Source organism: Artibeus jamaicensis, unplaced genomic scaffold, assembly GCF_021234435.1.
Source record: "Artibeus jamaicensis isolate MK-2021 breed Jamaican fruit bat unplaced genomic scaffold, CSHL_Jam_final scaffold_804, whole genome shotgun sequence".
Classification (NCBI taxonomy): domain Eukaryota; kingdom Metazoa; phylum Chordata; class Mammalia; order Chiroptera; family Phyllostomidae; genus Artibeus; species Artibeus jamaicensis.
This window is the reverse complement of record NW_026522055.1, coordinates 1,442,177-1,458,940: the sequence shown is the minus strand read 5'-3', so window position 1 is coordinate 1,458,940 and position 16,764 is coordinate 1,442,177. Positions and strand designations below refer to the sequence as shown.

Genomic DNA, 16,764 nt, shown 5'->3' with positions numbered 1-16,764 from the left:
GACTTGAGAGTCACTCAGAGGCCAGAGCACAGCAAGTACCCCTTCCGCCACTCACTGACTGGGACGTTTGGAGTGAAGGACATCGAGGCTCTGAGCCTCGGTCTCCTCGTCTGTACAATGGAGGCAATAACTCAGAGGGAGTGGGCTGGGGGGTGGGAAATGTCCAGTACCCAGGCGGTCCCCCGGCACGGGCCAGCTGTGATCGGAACCGGAAGACTGCTCCACCTGCAGCCCCAGCAGGCGGAAGGAGCCGGTGCCCTCTGGACCCATCAGAGATGTCCCCCTGCAGGAACACACACCACTCCAGGGGGGTCCAGTCGGGGCTGGAGTTTATTTCTGCCACAGTTGGAGGCTGGAGGGCCAGGGAGCCTCTCCCAGCCCCTCCGGGAACTCCAACTGAACTGCGATCACACATTAGCAACCAGAAGGGAGGGCAGAGCATGGGAAGAGGGGGGCAATACAGGCCCCCTTATCCTTCCCCTCTGCAAGAATCAAAGGCCAGTGGAGTCCTGGGAGTGAGAGGGGGCCCGAGGAGGAGAGCGATGGGCATCCCTGGCTGAGGAGGGCCGGGGGTCACGCTCCCATCCTAGTGAAAACCGTTAACACCGAAGGAAGGACCGGAGCTATATGAGACCACAGCGTGCCAACTACACCCGACTCCGCACTCCAGGGAGAGAGCCCCGGTCCTCGCCTCCCTGCTCCCGGCTCCGCAGTGTTTACAGGAGGTCTCAGGGGGCCCTCCGGGGTGGGGTTGGTAAGTGCTGTGGTGCCAGCAGGTGGTGCCATGTCCAAAGTGCAAGAAGCCACAGGGTGGGTTCATGGGACCAGCACCTGCCAGGGCCAGGGAGGGAGGGGCTGACAGCTGAGAGCAGGGAGGGGTCACTGGGGCTGCGCTTCTGGGGACCCGTCAGGCTCCGGGGGCTGCGGTCCAGACCCCGGCTCTGCCTCCTGGGTCTCCTCGTCTGATGCCACGCCCTCCTCCAGTCGGAAGACCTGGCGCACAGTGCGGGTGGTGAAGGTGAGGGGGACACGTCTGTGGGGAGGAGGAGAGACCAGGGGACAGTCATTAAATGAAGGGAGCAGAGAGAAAAGTGATAGAGAGATACGGAGAGAGGTGATGAGGGGAGGGATGAGACAGGGAGGAACGGAGAGATGGGTAGGGGCAGAGAGATGAGGGGACAGGGGGACAGAGAATGAAGGAGAGAGAGGAACACAGAGATATGGAGGGAGATGGGGGCAGAGAGAGGGTGGGGCAGGGGTTCATGGAGCGAGGGTGTGCAGGTGCGGGGCGGCCATACCGGAGCCTGTTCCTCAAGGTGGTCACCTCTCGGTTCAAGGACTCCGCGGTCTCTGTGACGTCATCCAGCTCCCGCTGCAGCCTTCTGCGATCTGCCTGAGCCCTGGACGCCTCCTCCTCCGCCTCCTGCACCTGCCGCTTCAGCTGCTTCACCCGAAGGTTCCCCTTCTCCATCTTTGGGGGAGCAGGGAGGCCGGGTCACATCTCGGGGTGCCGCATTCTCATCACTCAATCTGCCCCAAACCGCCCCGTCCTTCTCTCTGGCCATTCTGGGAACCTTTCTGTTCCAAACCCACGGTGCTCGTTTTCATACCCCCGGGGACCTTTGTCCCTGGTGTGCCCTCTGCCTGGCTCTTGCTTCAGGTCTCAGTTCAAATGTCACCTCCTAAGAGAGGGGTCCCCAATCCTCTGCATCTCCCTTGCTCTTCATTCCCTGTTTTCTTCCTAGCCCTTGTCACGATGTGTAATTGTCTTTGCTGGTTGGTAGGTTTCTTGTGTCTTTCTTCCCTGTTCTGAAGACGGGAGCTCCAGGAGCACAGGCACCTTCTCCACCACGTCTCCAATGCCCAGCACCACGCTCGGCATGGTAGTTTGTGGGATGAATGAATGGCTCAGGAAACACAGCCGTGAGCTTTAAAGGCCACGGTGATGCTATTTAGAGCTTCACAGACCTGGGATCCGAACGGGGCTCCATCTCTACTAACTGTGACTTTGGAGCCAACTGCACCCCCTTTTCAAGTTCCCGTGTTCTCACGTGGGAAATCGGGCTGGCGAGGGAATGCAAGCATGGAGTTTTTTAAAAAGCAGGCAACGCTGAGCTTGGGATTCGGTAACTGCTCAGAAATTAAGAGTGCAGGCTCAGCAGCTGGGGCTGGGGTTTGGACCCTGGCTGCATCTCTTTGTGGCTAAATAAACGTAAGCGAGTTACTTCACCTTCCTGTGCCTCAGTTTTCTCACCCGACTGCAAGAGGAAAACAAGAGCTCGCTACCATAGTGTTCTGATGAAAAAAAAAAAAAGGCACTACGCATTATGTGTTGAGCAGAGCGCCTGATGCATTGAAACCATACCATGAACATTTTGCGTTGTTGCTTTAGCCCTGGTCTGAACTCTGCTTGGCTGTCTGCGCCCCTAGAAAGCTCAGCTTTCCCCGATTCCAGAGTTTAAGGATGGCAAAGTCACTGGTCCCAGCTCTGCGTGGGAACAGTGTCTGCGCTCACTTCCAGCGCGGCACCTGCAATGCCGCCTCTTGTGTTGGAAACGCCCCACCTCCAGAGAGGCACGTGCTGCTGCTTCTCTGTGCGTGCCCCTCCCCCTGCCACCCCCGCGGCTCCCCAGAGACGTCGGCTGCTCACCTGGTCCCTGAGCTGGTCGGCGATCCGCCGCTCCTCCTCCACCTGGAGAACCACTTCCTTCAGTCGCTTCTCAGCCCTGCGCACCAGCTTGCCCGAGAGGATGCGCTCCCTGAAGAGCAGACGGACAAAGGAAACTCCTGAGTGTGGCTCGGCCGGGGGATCCCGCGAGACCACGACCTCCATGTCCCATTCTTCGTTGTTCCCCCAGGGCCCAGGCAGGAGAGAGGATGAGCGGCACGGTCTCAGTACATTTATTGAATGAAGAAATGCAAAAGGGAGTCTTATAATATAAAACAGGGCCCTTCTCTCACCAGGGTGGTGTGACTTGTATGTCTATATACAAGTACCTGAGTCCAGCATCTGACATGTAGTAAGTCTTCAATCAGTGGAAACTGTTATTATTGCTACTGAACAGTATTGGATATAGAAAAATCTACTGCATTGAAATAGTGACACTTATTAGGGTTAGGGACGAAGTATCCTGTTAGTTTTGTTAGCGCAGTGGTTCTTTATTTTTATTTTTACTTTTTATCCTCACCCAAGGTCATTTCTTCATTGCTTTTTTAGAGAGGGGAAGGGAGAGAGAGAAGCATCGACTGATTGCCTCCCATATGCACCTGGACCAGGGATCGAACCCACAACCTTTTAGTTACGGGACGACTCTCCAACCAACTGAGCCCCACTGGCCAGGGTGACACAGTCATTTTTAACTGGGAACATTGGCAGGTGTTCCTGGTTGTTCCAAAGGCTGGAGATGGAAATGCTTTCAGCCCCACCCAGCTGCTGTTTCCTGGCGTTGAACATGGGTGTGTGGGTGTGATGTTGGGTTCAAGTGCAGCCGTTTTGTGACCACGAGGGAAAGACCAAGGGACCTATATAGACTCTGACCCAGAGCCCCGCTCTGGCAACTTTCAGCTGCCCAGCTCCTCACCATGAGAGAAAAAGAAATCCTTCAGATAAACTGATGACAAAAACGGCTTCACCTGTCACCCTTCCTGTGTCCCCATTCATCGCAATATAACTTTGCAGCTGCTCTGATCGAGAGGTACAGTCCATATCTCCACGGCCTTAGATCTGAGCTGGCCAAGGGACGTGCTTTAGCAACAGGACGCAGAAGTGCCATTGCAGTGGTCCTGGGTCTGTGCCCCAAGGTTTTACCACTGCCCCGAACTCCTGGAAGCTTGACTCAGAGAGCCCGGCCGAGATTGGCACACCAATCTAGCTGACCCTCAGGTGAACACAGATCCATGAGTGCGACCCGCTAGGCTCAGATCAGCAGACACTACCGGTCCGTCCAAAGACTCATCAGTGATAATAAACAGATGTTGCTGTGGCCAAGTGGCTCAGCTGACTGGAGCGTCACCCCGTACACCAAAAGGTTGCAGGTTCAATCCCTACTCAGGGCACATGTGGGAGGCAACCGATTAATGTTTCTCTCTCACATCTCTGCTCTCTCTCTCCCTCCCTCCACCCCTTCCTCTTGCTCTGAAATTAATCAACATCTCCACAGGTGAGGATTTTTAAAAATATCAATTAAAAAAAACCAAACTGCTGTTGTTGTTTTAAATGAGCAAAAGACTTTAGCAGGTATTAATTTCACGAAAAAGGATATCCAAGATGACAGTAACCGTAAGAAAATGTGTTCAATCTTACAATCATGTTGTAAGTGCTAAGGCTTTTTTAAAAGATCTTATCTATTTACTTTTAGAGAGAGGGGAAGGGAGGGAAAAGAGAGGGAGAGAAACCTCGATGTCTGAGACAAGCACTGATGGGTTGCCTCTCATGCTCCCCCACTAGGGACTCAACCCACAAGCCAGGCGTGTGCCCTGACTGGGAATTGAACTGGTGACCTTTTGGTTCATGGGCTGGCGCTCAATCCACTGAGCCACACCAGCCAGGGCTGTAAATGCTAACTCTTAATTGAGTTGATGGTGGTGACATTGATTAATAAAATTATAGAGGTTTCAGGGAAACAGTTGTTATTTTAAGCCACTCATCTTTAGGATGATTTGTTACGCAGCTATAGCTAACTGCTACATTATTGTTCAAATCACCCTTTTGGTGGAAGTGCAGGTCATTGCAGCCCAAAGCATCTTACATGATGTAGGGAATCAACAACCATTAACATGATGCCTTTGGGGTATTTCTAAACCGGGTGTTTGTAACACAACACCCCTTCCTCTCACTGACCAGCCTCTAGGAGTCACCCTCCGGCTGTGCACCCCTCCCCCACCCACCTGGACTCCTGCTCCAGCTGCTCCTCAGCCTGGGCCAGCTTCGACTCCAGGCCGGCGATGGTCATCTTCTGGCGGGCCCGGGCCCCGGCGTCCTCCTCGCCCAGGCGCTCCCGGAGCTCCTGGATCTGCCGCTCCAGCTGCTGCCGCCCGCTCTCTGCCTTGGCTGAGAAACTGCGCTCGGCAGACAGCTCTGTGGTCAGCGATTCCACCTGCAGCGGTGAGAAGGGCAGGATGTCACGGTGGGGCCTCAGAGCGAAGGTGGCAGGGAAATCCAGACACCTGCAATTCAGTGAGCTGATGGTCGTTACCACAAGTGCAGAGCACAAAGCCTGCTACACAAAAAGTACTCAAACACATGTGGTGTGCATGTTTCCAAACTGACTTCTCAGCCAGCAGTGGTACCAGCCCTGGGTTTTTTGTTTTGGTTTGTTTTTGTTTTTATTATGGTCCTGATAGCTGGGGCCATTTTTTTTAAGATTGTATTTATTTATTCTTAGAAAGAGGAGAAGAGGAGGGAGAGAAACATTGGTCAGCTGCCCCTCTCATACGCACCCTGAATGGGGACCGAACACACAACCCAGGCGTGTGCCCTGACTGGGAATCGAACCAGTGACCTTGTGCTTTGCATGATGATGCTCCAACCAACTGAGCCATAGCGGTGAAAGCCCAGCCCTGGGGTTCAACCTTTTGGGTAAATTTTTGCTAGTTTAGTAAGTTCACAAGACTATCACAAACTTGTTTAAATGCTCTAAAGTCTACCCCTGACTGTGAATGCATCTGGTCGAAGGATTATCACACTTTTTTTTTTTGCAACAGGGTTATCTGGGAAACTTGTGAAAAAAAAAAAATACGGACCAAGCGGCTCTCCCCCCAGAGCTTCTGTTACAGCAGATCTCAGTCAGGGTCCATGGGTGCACTTTTTAAAAACCATTTTAAATTTTATTTTTTAAATATTTTATTTATTTATTTTTAGACAGAGGGGAAAGAGAAAGAGAGGAAGAGAAACATCAATGCAATGTGCGGTTAGCCTCTTGATTTGGGGCTCAGCTTGGCCTGCAACCCAGGCACGTGCCCTGACTGGGAATCGAACCGGCGACCCTTTGGTGTGCAGGCCAGCACTCAATCCATGAGCCACACCAGCCAGGGCCACGGATGCACTTTTTTAACAAGCACCTCAGGTGGTTCTGAGTGATAGGCAGGATCATTCTGAGAAATGCCGGCTCAATGAACAGTAGCTACTACACGGAGAACATGTAAACACACCCCCGACAATAGCTCCTGCTTATTTATTCAGCTCGTACTCGAGTGAGGCCCTGTGCTGCGAACAAGGGTATGAGTCAGACCCGGTCTGATTCATACTTTGTATGAATCAGAACTCATCGATGTGGTGATTAGCTTAGCATTTTCTGTTTTCTGTTTTTTTTCTTAAGACTTTATTTTTAGAGAGGAGAAGGGAAGGAGAAAGAGGGAGAGAAACATCACTGTGTAGTTGCCTCTCACGTGCCCCCTACTGGGGACCTGGCCCACAACCCAGGCATGTGCCCTGAATCGAACCGGTGACCCTTTGGTTTACAGGCTGGTACTCAATCCACTGAGTCACATCACCCAGGGCTATGTTTTCTTTTTTTAAAAAGCTCTTAATAAGTAAAACTATGATAAAGTCAAAAACTGATCAAATATACGGCTTCATGGGTTAATAAAAGGAAAACAACACAGTCACCCCCTTTTGGGTCAAGAGACAGGAACTCAAAAAGCCCCTCCAGGCACCGTCCCAAGAACAGCCCCTCCCGTCCCCCTAAAACAGCACGTTATCCTGGGTGTTAGACAAATCCCTTCCTCGCTGCTTTTTCAAGTGTTATTACTCAAAGGTTCATCTCTAGATCCTATAGTTGAATCCCACCAGTTAAAACATGATTTTGTATGTCTTTTTTTTTTTACTTTTGAAAATTTATTAATTTTAGAAAGAGACAGAGAAAGGAGAGAGACAGATAGAGAGAGAGAGAAACACTGATTTTGCTGTTCCACTTATTTATTTGTACCTTCATCGGCTGATTCTTGTATGTGTCCTGACTGGGGATCGAACCCACAGCCCAGGAGTGTGCCCATCTGGGGATCGAACCTGCAGCCTTTTGGCGTATGGGATGATGTTCCAACCAACTGAGCCACCCAGCGAAGACAACAATGACTAATTTTTAAAAATATCGTGGTGCACGCATGGATTTAAGACAGATTTGGTGGTTTTAAAGCAATTGCGATTATTATTAGCCTTGCTGAAGCTCGAATTGCTCCATTAGGGGCCGGTGGGAGCCCATCCAGGGTGACTCCTAAGTGCTTTTTAAAAATTTATCTGGCACTCAAGCCACCGAGCCACATCAGCCAGGGCAGTACAACTATTTTTAAACAGAAAGAATAGACAAAATTATTATCACATTGTAATTATATCGGCAGTGATGCGTTGTGCTTCTGAGTAGCACACGGAGCTTCCGAGACCATTGTGTATATAATGTGGGAGAAAGTAAATGATTCAAGACAGGATACTGTGATTCTAACATCACCTGTGTCCATCCTGTCAGGATTCTCAGCCTATTAAGAGCTCAGGTATAGATGTCATAGAGGAGATGTGAAGTTAAAAACAAACCAAAGAAAAAAAGAAAACCAGACTTCACTGGTATGGCTCAGTGCGCTGAGTATTGCCTACAAACTGAAAGGTCACTGGTTCGATTCCCAATCAGGGCACAGGTCCCCAGTAGGGGGCGTGCGAGAGGCAACAGATCTATGTATCTCTTGCACAATGATGTTTCTCTCCCTTTCTTTCTCCCTCCTTTCCTCTCTTTTTAAAAATAAATAAAATCTACAACCAAATGAATGAAATCATGGAAGCATAGGTCTTATTTTGGAAACCCCGGCCCTCTGTTGTCTGCCTGGAAATCTCTCACTGTCTTACAGGAAGTCCTTGGGTATCGCCTCCCTTCCTTGGGGAAGTCTTTCCTGTTCGTCCCGAGCCTCCAGGCTGGGTCAGTGTCCTGTCTAATTTCTCACAGTGTCTCGTGTTCCCTCCACACTCATCGGTATTTCTGTACTGGGGTCGTCTGTCTCCTGCACATCACTAGGACAGCACGGGGACCTGAAATGATCCATCCCCAGGTCCGCAGCGTCACTCAGAATAGGGCCTGGGCCTCTAGCAGCCTTGGAAAACATACTATAAATAAATATACAAGTGAAGAGATGCTTTTCTGTGTCTGCCTAGCTCCTGCTTACGCTTGAAAACCCCAGCCAGGCCCTGGCCGGGAGGCTCAGTTGGTTAGAGCACCATCCTGAGAGGCCAAGGTTGCAGGTTCTGTTCCTGGTCAGGGCACATACAAGAAGCAACCAATGAATGCATTGGAAAAAAACAAAACAACAGGCAAATATCTTTTCTTTCAAATTCCAAATGCCTTCTGGGAACTCTTGCAGAGAACTTTCTCTCTTTCCCTGTCCCTGTCTCTACCGCCCCTCCCCCAGGCCCAAAATACATCTATTGTCACACGTGCCACCAGAAAATGTGACAGTGCAGTTCCATGCCTGTGTCCCCAGGGAGCTCGCAGGACGGAGACTCCACACAGCTCATCTCTGGATTCAGCCCTTGTGAAGCCTCATAAATACAAGCGAAGTGAGGCATCAAAATCTCCCCCCCCCACTTGAGAACTTCTATTCAGCCTTCAAAACCCACTCAAACATTCCCTTTTCCTACCTCTGCTCAACAAGAGGACAGAAGGTGTGGCCCCAGGTGGGCAGGGACCCCGGCTGGCAGCCAGCAGGGGCCCCGGAGGCGCTCACCTGCAGGAGCAGCTTGCGGAAGCGGTCATTGAGCAGCTCCGCATTGCTCTGCTCCTCCTCCAGCTCCTCTTCCATCTGCCCCAGGCGGCCCTCCAGCTGGCGCTTCTCGTCCAGGATGGCGGCCCTGGGAGAACATGACCGTGGGTGCGGGGTGAGACGGCAGGACGGCCGGAGGAGGGCACCTTGCCCCGCGTTCCCACAGGCCACTCACCTGCTAAGGCTGCCGTTGGCCACCTCATCTGCCATCTCGTCCCGCTCCTGCTGGGCCTGCCGCCGGGCGCGGTCTGAAGCGGCCAGTTCCTGCAGCGACCGGGAGGGCGGGGGTGGTAAGCAGGGGCGCGGGGAGGGGCCACTGGGCACCAGCCTCACTGCCTCTCACCCTTTAAGTCTCTCGGCATGTTTTTCTTTTTTTTCCTTCATTGCACAGGAACACGCCGACCCTGGGTGACTTTGGTGTGAACCTCAATCTACAGTCGCAAGTCTCCTAAATCGGTCTCCTGGGACGGTGAGCCCCGCCCACCCCCCAGCTGTCCGCCCCCAGGCCTCCCACCCTCAGCACCTCCCCCTGAGCTCCAGGGCCTCCTTTCAAACCTGCCCCCCCTCCGGGTTCCCCCAGTCACGGTGGCCAGACCCCCAGGTGTCTCCTCACCTCCTCTGACCCATCGCCACCCACAGCCACGCGTGTCCTGCCCCTTTACTCTCTCTGCCTTGGTCCTTCGCATGTCCTCACAGCCCGGACTCAGGGCTCGTCCTATCTCCCCAGCCTCCCTGCCTCCCACCCCCTTACTCCTGTCCGTCCTCCGTCAGGCCCCAGAGCAGACCCGGCTCAGAACTCCGCCAGGGCTCCCCAGTGCCCCCAGGCCTGGCATAGGTGGATCCCCCCGCCCCCCGCAGGGCTCTGCCCACTCCCCCCCCCCAGGTTCCAGCCGGTACCCCGCCCCTCCTGGCTTCACCTCCTGCAGCCGCAGCACCTCCGCCTCCAACCCTTTGAGACGCTTGTCACTCTCCCGGTTCTGGGCAAAGATCTCCTCCCGGGAGGTGCGCGATTCCTCCACCTCCCGCCACAGCTCCTTCATCTGGGCCTGGGCAGAAGGAGCGAGTGGGCGGGTCAGCCTGGCCCGGACTCGTGGGGCGCCCCGCACCCTCGCACAGCAGCCGTGGGGGGGGGGGGGCTCCTCGGCTCCCGCTGAGCGCCGCAGGCCCTGGACTTCCCCACTCACCCCCGGCGGCTGCTGTGTGACCTTGAACCAGCCCGCCCCCTCTCTGGGTCTCAGCCGCCTCCTCTTTAAAAAAGAAGTCCCTTAAAATTAAAGTAGGCCTAGAAAAGTTGTATTTGGACTGTGCGGAAATAATCACGATGGCAAATACTCGCTGATATTTATCTTGGGTCAGGCCCTGCGTGATATGCGTACTGGCTCCCATAATCTTCCCAATCCCAGGTGCAGGGGGAACAGTTTTCTTCCCTGGTGGGAAGATGGAGAAACCCAGGCACAGTGAGGTTCACTAACGGCCAGGGTGGCAAGTGGCAGAGCCGGGACTTAAACCCCGGCTATCCTGTTTCAAGGCTTCTACTTGTAGCAGCTTCGGTACCTGGCTATCCTACTGAGAATGTGTAAAAATGCCGGTGTAAGAATTTTCTCTTCGAGGGTGCTTAAAATAAAGAAAAACGAAACACAAACCACCATTTAAAAACCCACTCTAGTCCTGGCTGGTGTGGCTCAGTGGGCTGAGCGCCAGCCTGCGAACCAAAGGGTCGCGGGGTGGATTCCTGGTCAGGCACCGGCCTGAGTTGCAGCCACATTCCCCAGCAGGGGGCGCACGAGAGACAACCACACAGTGATGTTTCTCTGTCTCCCTCCTTTCTCTAAAAATAAATAAAATATTTTAAAAAATTAAAAATTAAACAAATTTCATATCTTTACAACAGAATAGTGCCTAGCTGTTAATAACTACAGCGAGGACAGCAGAGGGCTTGAGAGTGCTTTGGACGATTAATCACTGTTCTTAATTTGACATGCTGTTGACAATGGCTTTTCAGGGCAGGGATTTCCCCCTTGGGGACGACACAGGGGCCCTGTTGACCTTCTGCAAGGGACCTTTCTGTCCCAGTGGGAATAAATACACCGCGAGGTCAGTGCTGTTCACACCATCCAGTAGCCGAGTGAAACAGGTAAAAACAAATGAGTTTGAATACTAGTTTAGCCTAATATATCCAAAGTTACCATGTACATGTATCATAACACAATGGTACTAAAGTCTGCAGACTTTTGGACCAGGCACCTCATCCCTGGCTGGGGTGTTGGACAGCTTTTCCTGGGGTGTTAGACAGCTTCTCCCCCCCCCCCAAAGAGACGGAGAGAGGAGAGAAATATCAATGTATGGTTGCCTCTTGTGTGTCCCCTGCTGGGACTGGCCTGCAACCCGCCTGCAACCCAGGACATTCCCTGACTGGGAATCGAACCGAAAGCCTTGGGGTCTCAGGCCCGCGCTCAATCCACTGAGCTACACCAGCTGTTAACAGCAGTTTTAGGTTCACAGCAATACTGGGCAGAAGGTACAGAGGTTTCCCGTCTGCCCCCTGCCCCCAGCCCCCAGGTACAGCCTCCCTCATCAATACCCCCCACTCCCCAACAGAGCCCCGCATTTGTTATAATCAATGTACTCACTTGATCCGTCATTATCCAAAAAGTTTTTTTTTTCTAAACAACCCATATAACTTTCATAATCTTTCATACTAGGGGGTACCTTAGGGTATTTCCATTTCAAAAATTACATAAGATGGGAGCATTGGCCTTAAAATTAAATACTTTAACTAAAGGCAATAAAAATATAAAAAGGACCAAGTGAGCCTTCGGGGCATGGATGTTTCTAAGGATGGCGACATCTCTGGGTGCCGCTGGCGGGGTGGAGAGGGAGCGGCCAGGCCTGCGGGAGCGGTGGTGGGACTGCCCAGCCCCCCACCCCGGCTTCAGCCCAGCCGGCCCGGTGAAGCCCCGCCCCTTACCTGCATCTTGCGGAGCTGTCGCACCGCCTCCTCCTTGCCCTGCCCCGCCGACGAGATCTGCGCCCTCAGCTCCTCCAGTTCCGCCTCCAGCTTCTTGCGGGCGGCCACGGCCAGAGCGCGCTGCTTGCGTTCCTCGTCCCGCTCCACCTCGGCATCCCGCAGCTGGGGAGAGGCGGGGAGCAGCAGGGGTGAGCTCAGGGCGCGGGAGGCCCAAGCGCCCTCTGCAGGCCGGTGACAGCGATGCCCACCCTCCAGCCCCTGCTCAGGCCTGTGGCCCGCTTCCTCCTCCCCCTGCCTCGCCCCCCCCAAACCCTCCTCCCCTAATCTCCCCGCTCCTGCCCGTTCCAGCAGGGCTCCAGAAGGGTCTCTCTGTATTAGAGTTGACCTGGCCCTTCCCCTCCTCATGGCCCTCCTGTGGCTCCTGAGCGCCCCGGGGAGTGAGGGGCAAAGTCTTGGGCCCTCACCCATGGCTGGATCAGGGGGGATAAAAAAATCCCAGAGACCCCCAGCCTGTTCCATTTCGCTTCCCTGCTCCAGTCTCTTCCCCTCCAGTCTGCGGCCCGCGTGGCCCAGGCGGGGTCTTCCCGACTCTCAGAGCCGACCCGCCCGTCCCACGCTCAGCACCCATCGCGGAGCGCAGGGCCCTGCCCGCCGCCGCGGGCGGAAGAGCAAGTGAAGGAGGGAGTGAGGTCGGGGGTGCAGGGGGTGGACGAGCCGGTCAGTGAGCACGTGGTGAGTGTGCATGGAGATGTGGGGGAGCAGGAGGCAGGCGGACTCGAGTGGGTGGGCGAGACTTCCGCCCCGCTTGCGGCCTGGGAAGCCCGAGGCCCGGCCCGCTGGACGGGCGCCCCGCAGCCTCGCGCCTGGCCTGCCGGTACCTGCTTGGCCAGCTGCCGCCGCCGCTCCTCCCCGGCCTCGTCCCGGCCCTGCAGGTCCCGCTCGTGCTGTGCCTTGAGAGCCTGCACGGTCACTTCCAGGCGCAGCTTGGCGTCTTCGGCTGCCGTCAGCTCGTCCTCCAGCTCCGTCACCTGCGTCCGCAGGTCACTGGCTGCCTGTTCTGCCACCCGGCGGGCGCGCTCCAGCTCGTGGACCTGGCGGGGGAAGGAGAGTGAGCGCAGGGCAGCAGGGTGCCCGGGGGCCAGGGAGGCCAAGATCCTGATGTATCCTAGGAGAGGGGGAGGGGACCCCAAGTCCATGGCCCATTCTAGTTCGTTCATTCATTTATTCCTTCATTCATTCACCCCTTCCTGAGCACCTACTTACTATGTCTCATCCCAAATCGTTAGGAAACGTTTTAGTAAGAACCTAAGCACGATCCTTCTGTTATCGGAAGCTCTTGAGAGTCTAATTCAAGTCTGTGAGGTCAGCCGAGTCTCCTGGGTGGCGGATTATTTTGGATTGTGAGCGCGCCTCACCGGGACTTCATCTTCCGGAAGGTGGGACTCCAAACCTGCCAGACTCCCCATTCTTTCCTTCTGTGTCTTTTTTTCAGGTTGGGGTTCCCAGACTTTTCAGGGAGGTATACACTGTTTAAAAACCCATATACCCTGTGGAACAGGTCTGGGCTTCCGACTCCTCAGAGACGCCTCCCCAACGCCCATGCTCCGGGGAATGAGCCCCCCTTGGACACAGCCCTAGTCACCGCGGTCACTTAACATGCGTTTGACTGTCTTTTTGTGCCGTACCGCCTCCCACGCCAGACCGCGGCTCCACAGGGCCGGGACCACTCTCCTCTCTGGCACCTGCCCATCCACTTTGTTTGCGGGAAGGAATCAAATTTCGTCCCACCAATATCCTAGCCCCCCAAGAAGGGTCTTTGGACTCACTACCAATAACTTGACAGTTTTGCGGTGAATTCTCTTCATGTGTTCTGTCTCTGAGTGTCTGCACACACATGTGTTGCGTGATTCGCATGTTCTGTGTGTACATGTGTGTTTAACGGAAGTCTCCTCAAATTCCATGTATACGTGCAGGAACACATGTGTTTTCTGGGTCACGGTCATGCTTTGTGTGTGAACACGTATGTTCAATGGAAGATGCTCCTCGTGGTCTATGCGTATGTGGACACGTGTGTTTAGTCAGCAGCTCCGCTCCTGTGCTGTGCTTGTGCACGAACATGTGACTTGGATGGCAGGGTCTCTACATGTTCTGCATGGGGCGGCACATGCTTGTGCACGCAGTTCTCCCGTGGGGGTCGCGGGGCAAGGGCACCCCCACTCACGCTCTTGCCGACGTCGTCCTTGCTGCTCAGCAGCGCCTCCATCTCCGCCCGCAGGGCCCGGTTCTGCCGCTCCAGCTCCTCCCGCGCCTCCTGTTCCTCCTCCAGCGCCCGGTTCAGCGCCAGGGCCCGGGCCTCGCGCTCCCGGCCCTCGGCCTCCACCCGCTCGCGCTCCTCCACCGCCCGGAGCACAGCCGCCTTCTCCTCGGCCAGGAGCTTCCGGGAGGAGGGAGATGGGGTGAGGGAAAGAGATTAGCTGAAGGGCGTGAACAAGGGGTTGGGGAAGAGGGAGCAACCAGAGACGGAGACACGCAGAGGCAGGGACACGTGAGGGAGGTAGAGGGATTCAAGTTGCAACCCTGTCCCAAACCAGCTCAGCTGTTGGCTGGATTAAGCTCATCAGCCCCTCACTCTAGATACTGAACAGAGGAAAGGGTGTTTTTTCCTCTTGGGGTAGTGGTAGAAAGAAAACATATATCTGTATTTTAAAAACGTGCCCTGGCCCTGGCTGGCGTAGCTCAGTGGATTGAGCGCAGGCCTGCGAACCACACAATTGAGGTTCGATTCCCAGTCAGGGCACATGCCTGGGTTGCAGGCCAGTTCACGGCAGGGGACTCATGAGAGGCAACCACACATTGATGTTTCTCTCCTTCTCTCCTTCCCTTCCTCTCTAAAGATAAATAAATTACAAAAATCTTAAAAAAAAAAAAAAAAGCGTGCCCTGGTTGATATGGTTCAGTGGATTGAGTGCCAGCCTGTGAACTGAAAGTTTTTGGGTTCGATTCCCAGTCAGGGCACATGACTGGGTTGCAGGCCAGGTCCCCAGTAGGGGGCGAGAGAGAGGCAGCCACACATTGATGTTTCTCTTCCTCTCTTTCTCCCTCCCTTCCCTTCTCTCTAAAAATAAAGAAATAAAGTCTTTAAAAAATAAAAATAATAAAAATTAAAGTGTATTTCAACCTTTACTGTTTTTTTTAAAGCACAGTCATTGAAAAGAATAAAACAATACAAAGAAAGGAAGAGAGTGGGATTCAGTTCAGAGGAAAATCAGCCCGTGAAAACAGATCCACACAGGACCTAGATACTATTGCAGAAGGACTACGTTAAGTTTCAGGATAAGATGGATACAGCGGGTGAAGAGACAGGGTTATTTCACGAGGGATTAGAAACCATAAAACAGAACCAAACAGAACTGAAAAACACGATAAGCGAGCTCAGGTAGTCACTGGATGAAACTGAGGGCAGATTGGACGCAGAAGAATTAGTACCCTGGAGAACAGGTCAATAGAAATTCTCTAAACAGTGCGAGGAAAGAGAAGAATTAACAGGGCTTTAATAACCCATGAGACAGCATTAGGCAGGCAAACACACATGTGTTTGGAATCCCAGAAGAACTGGAGGAAAGCCCAATGGGATCTACAAAAAAATCTACCAGCACTAATCAGTGAGTTTAGCTGAGTTGTAGGAAACAGTATCAATGTACCAAAGTTTATTGTATTTCTATTCCCCAGCAGGCAGGAATGGAAAGAAAAACAATACCATTTAGCCCTGGCTGGTGTAGTTCAGTGGACTGAGCATGGGCTTCCAACCAAAGGTGTTGCCAGTTGGATTCCCAGTCAGGGCACATGCCTGGGTGGCAGGCCAGGTCCCCAGTAGGGGGCGCACAAGAGGCAACCACACACTGATGTTTCTTTCCCTCTCCCCTTCCCCTCTCTAAAAATAAATAAATAATCTTAAAAAAATAAATAAAGAAAGGGAGAAAAGAAAACTGCTACATCCTATCAGAAAGACTAAGGCTTTATTTGTAAAAGCTCCAACAAGAAACTCCTCAAATGTTCACCAACAGGCTAATGGATACACAAAATGTGCTTTGCCTGTCCAGGAATGATACGCAGCAGAAAAAGGAAAAAAAAAAGGAATGGATTATTGTTATATGCCAAAACACAGATGAATCTCAAAATATTGTGAGTGAAAGAAGCTCACCGAAAGAGACATTTGTATGAAAAGAATCCATATAAAATTCCAGGATACAAAAGAGGGGAGACACGAGAAGCCATGCTGACCTTTGGGACTGCATTAAGCAGCCACGCATCCAGGAATTGGGCGTCTGAGAAGAAGGGGAAAGAGGGAAGAAGGTGCATAAAAATATTTGAAGAAATTATGGCTAAAAGTTTACACTTTTTATCAAAACATCCACTCAGGAAGCCTGGCAAACCCAAAGCAGGACACATACAACATCCGCGGCTACACGTAAAGTCAGACTGCTGACAACCAAAGGTAAGGAAGCCGGCTAGAAAAACCTGACCCACAGGGAAACAATGATTTCGGTATCTGCTAACTTTTCATCTGAAATGTGGAGGCCAGAGATCGCGGAATGGTCGCTCCCAAGGGCTGAGAGAATAAACTGTTTACCTACAATTCTCTATTCAGCAAAAATATGATTGAAAAGTGAAGGCAAAATCATGATGCTCCCATTTTCCGGATTAAAAGAATGAGGCACAGAGAAGGTGCAGCGATTTTCCTAAGCCACACAGCCAGAAAGGGGCTGAGCTGGGATTCCAAACTCAGGGTTGCTGGAACTTTACTTTGTTTCTTTCTTCCTTTTATCCTCACCCGAGGACATGCTTATTGATTTTAGAGAGAGGGGAAAGGGTGAAGAGAGGAAGAGAAACATGGAGGTGAGAGAGAAACATCCATCAGTTGCCTCTCATACGCATCCTGACGGGGGGGATGAACCTGCAACCTGGGCCTGTGCCATGACCAGGAATTGAACCCGCAACCTTCCGGTTTAGAGGCCAACACTCCAACCAACTGAGCCACACTGCCAGGGTCGGGTTGC

At 53.0% G+C, this 16,764-nt stretch overlaps 1 protein-coding gene across 6 annotated transcripts in view; it reads right to left on the bottom strand.

The window, feature by feature from the left end:
- Positions 1–291: 291 nt before the first annotated feature.
- MYH14 (myosin heavy chain 14) overlaps positions 292–16,764 on the bottom strand; it is a 75,266-nt gene continuing 58,793 nt past the window's right edge. For 4 of the 6 annotated variants that reach the window (XM_053659728.1, XM_053659727.1, XM_053659729.1 and 1 more), the window contains 10 exons: positions 13,929–14,141; positions 12,586–12,798; positions 11,708–11,869; positions 9,657–9,785; positions 8,915–9,003; positions 8,704–8,827; positions 4,888–5,096; positions 2,651–2,759; positions 1,299–1,471; positions 292–1,033 (listed from right to left, as the gene is read on the bottom strand). In XM_053659728.1, the coding sequence (XP_053515703.1) occupies positions 880–1,033; positions 1,299–1,471; positions 2,651–2,759; positions 4,888–5,096; positions 8,704–8,827; positions 8,915–9,003; positions 9,657–9,785; positions 11,708–11,869; positions 12,586–12,798; positions 13,929–14,141 (1,575 nt within the window). In that variant the 3' untranslated portion in view covers positions 292–879. The remainder of the gene's footprint in view (positions 1,034–1,298; positions 1,472–2,650; positions 2,760–4,887; positions 5,097–8,703; positions 8,828–8,914; positions 9,004–9,656; positions 9,786–11,707; positions 11,870–12,585; positions 12,799–13,928; positions 14,142–16,764) is intronic. The other 2 variants (XM_053659726.1, XM_053659730.1) reach the window with 1 other exon arrangement.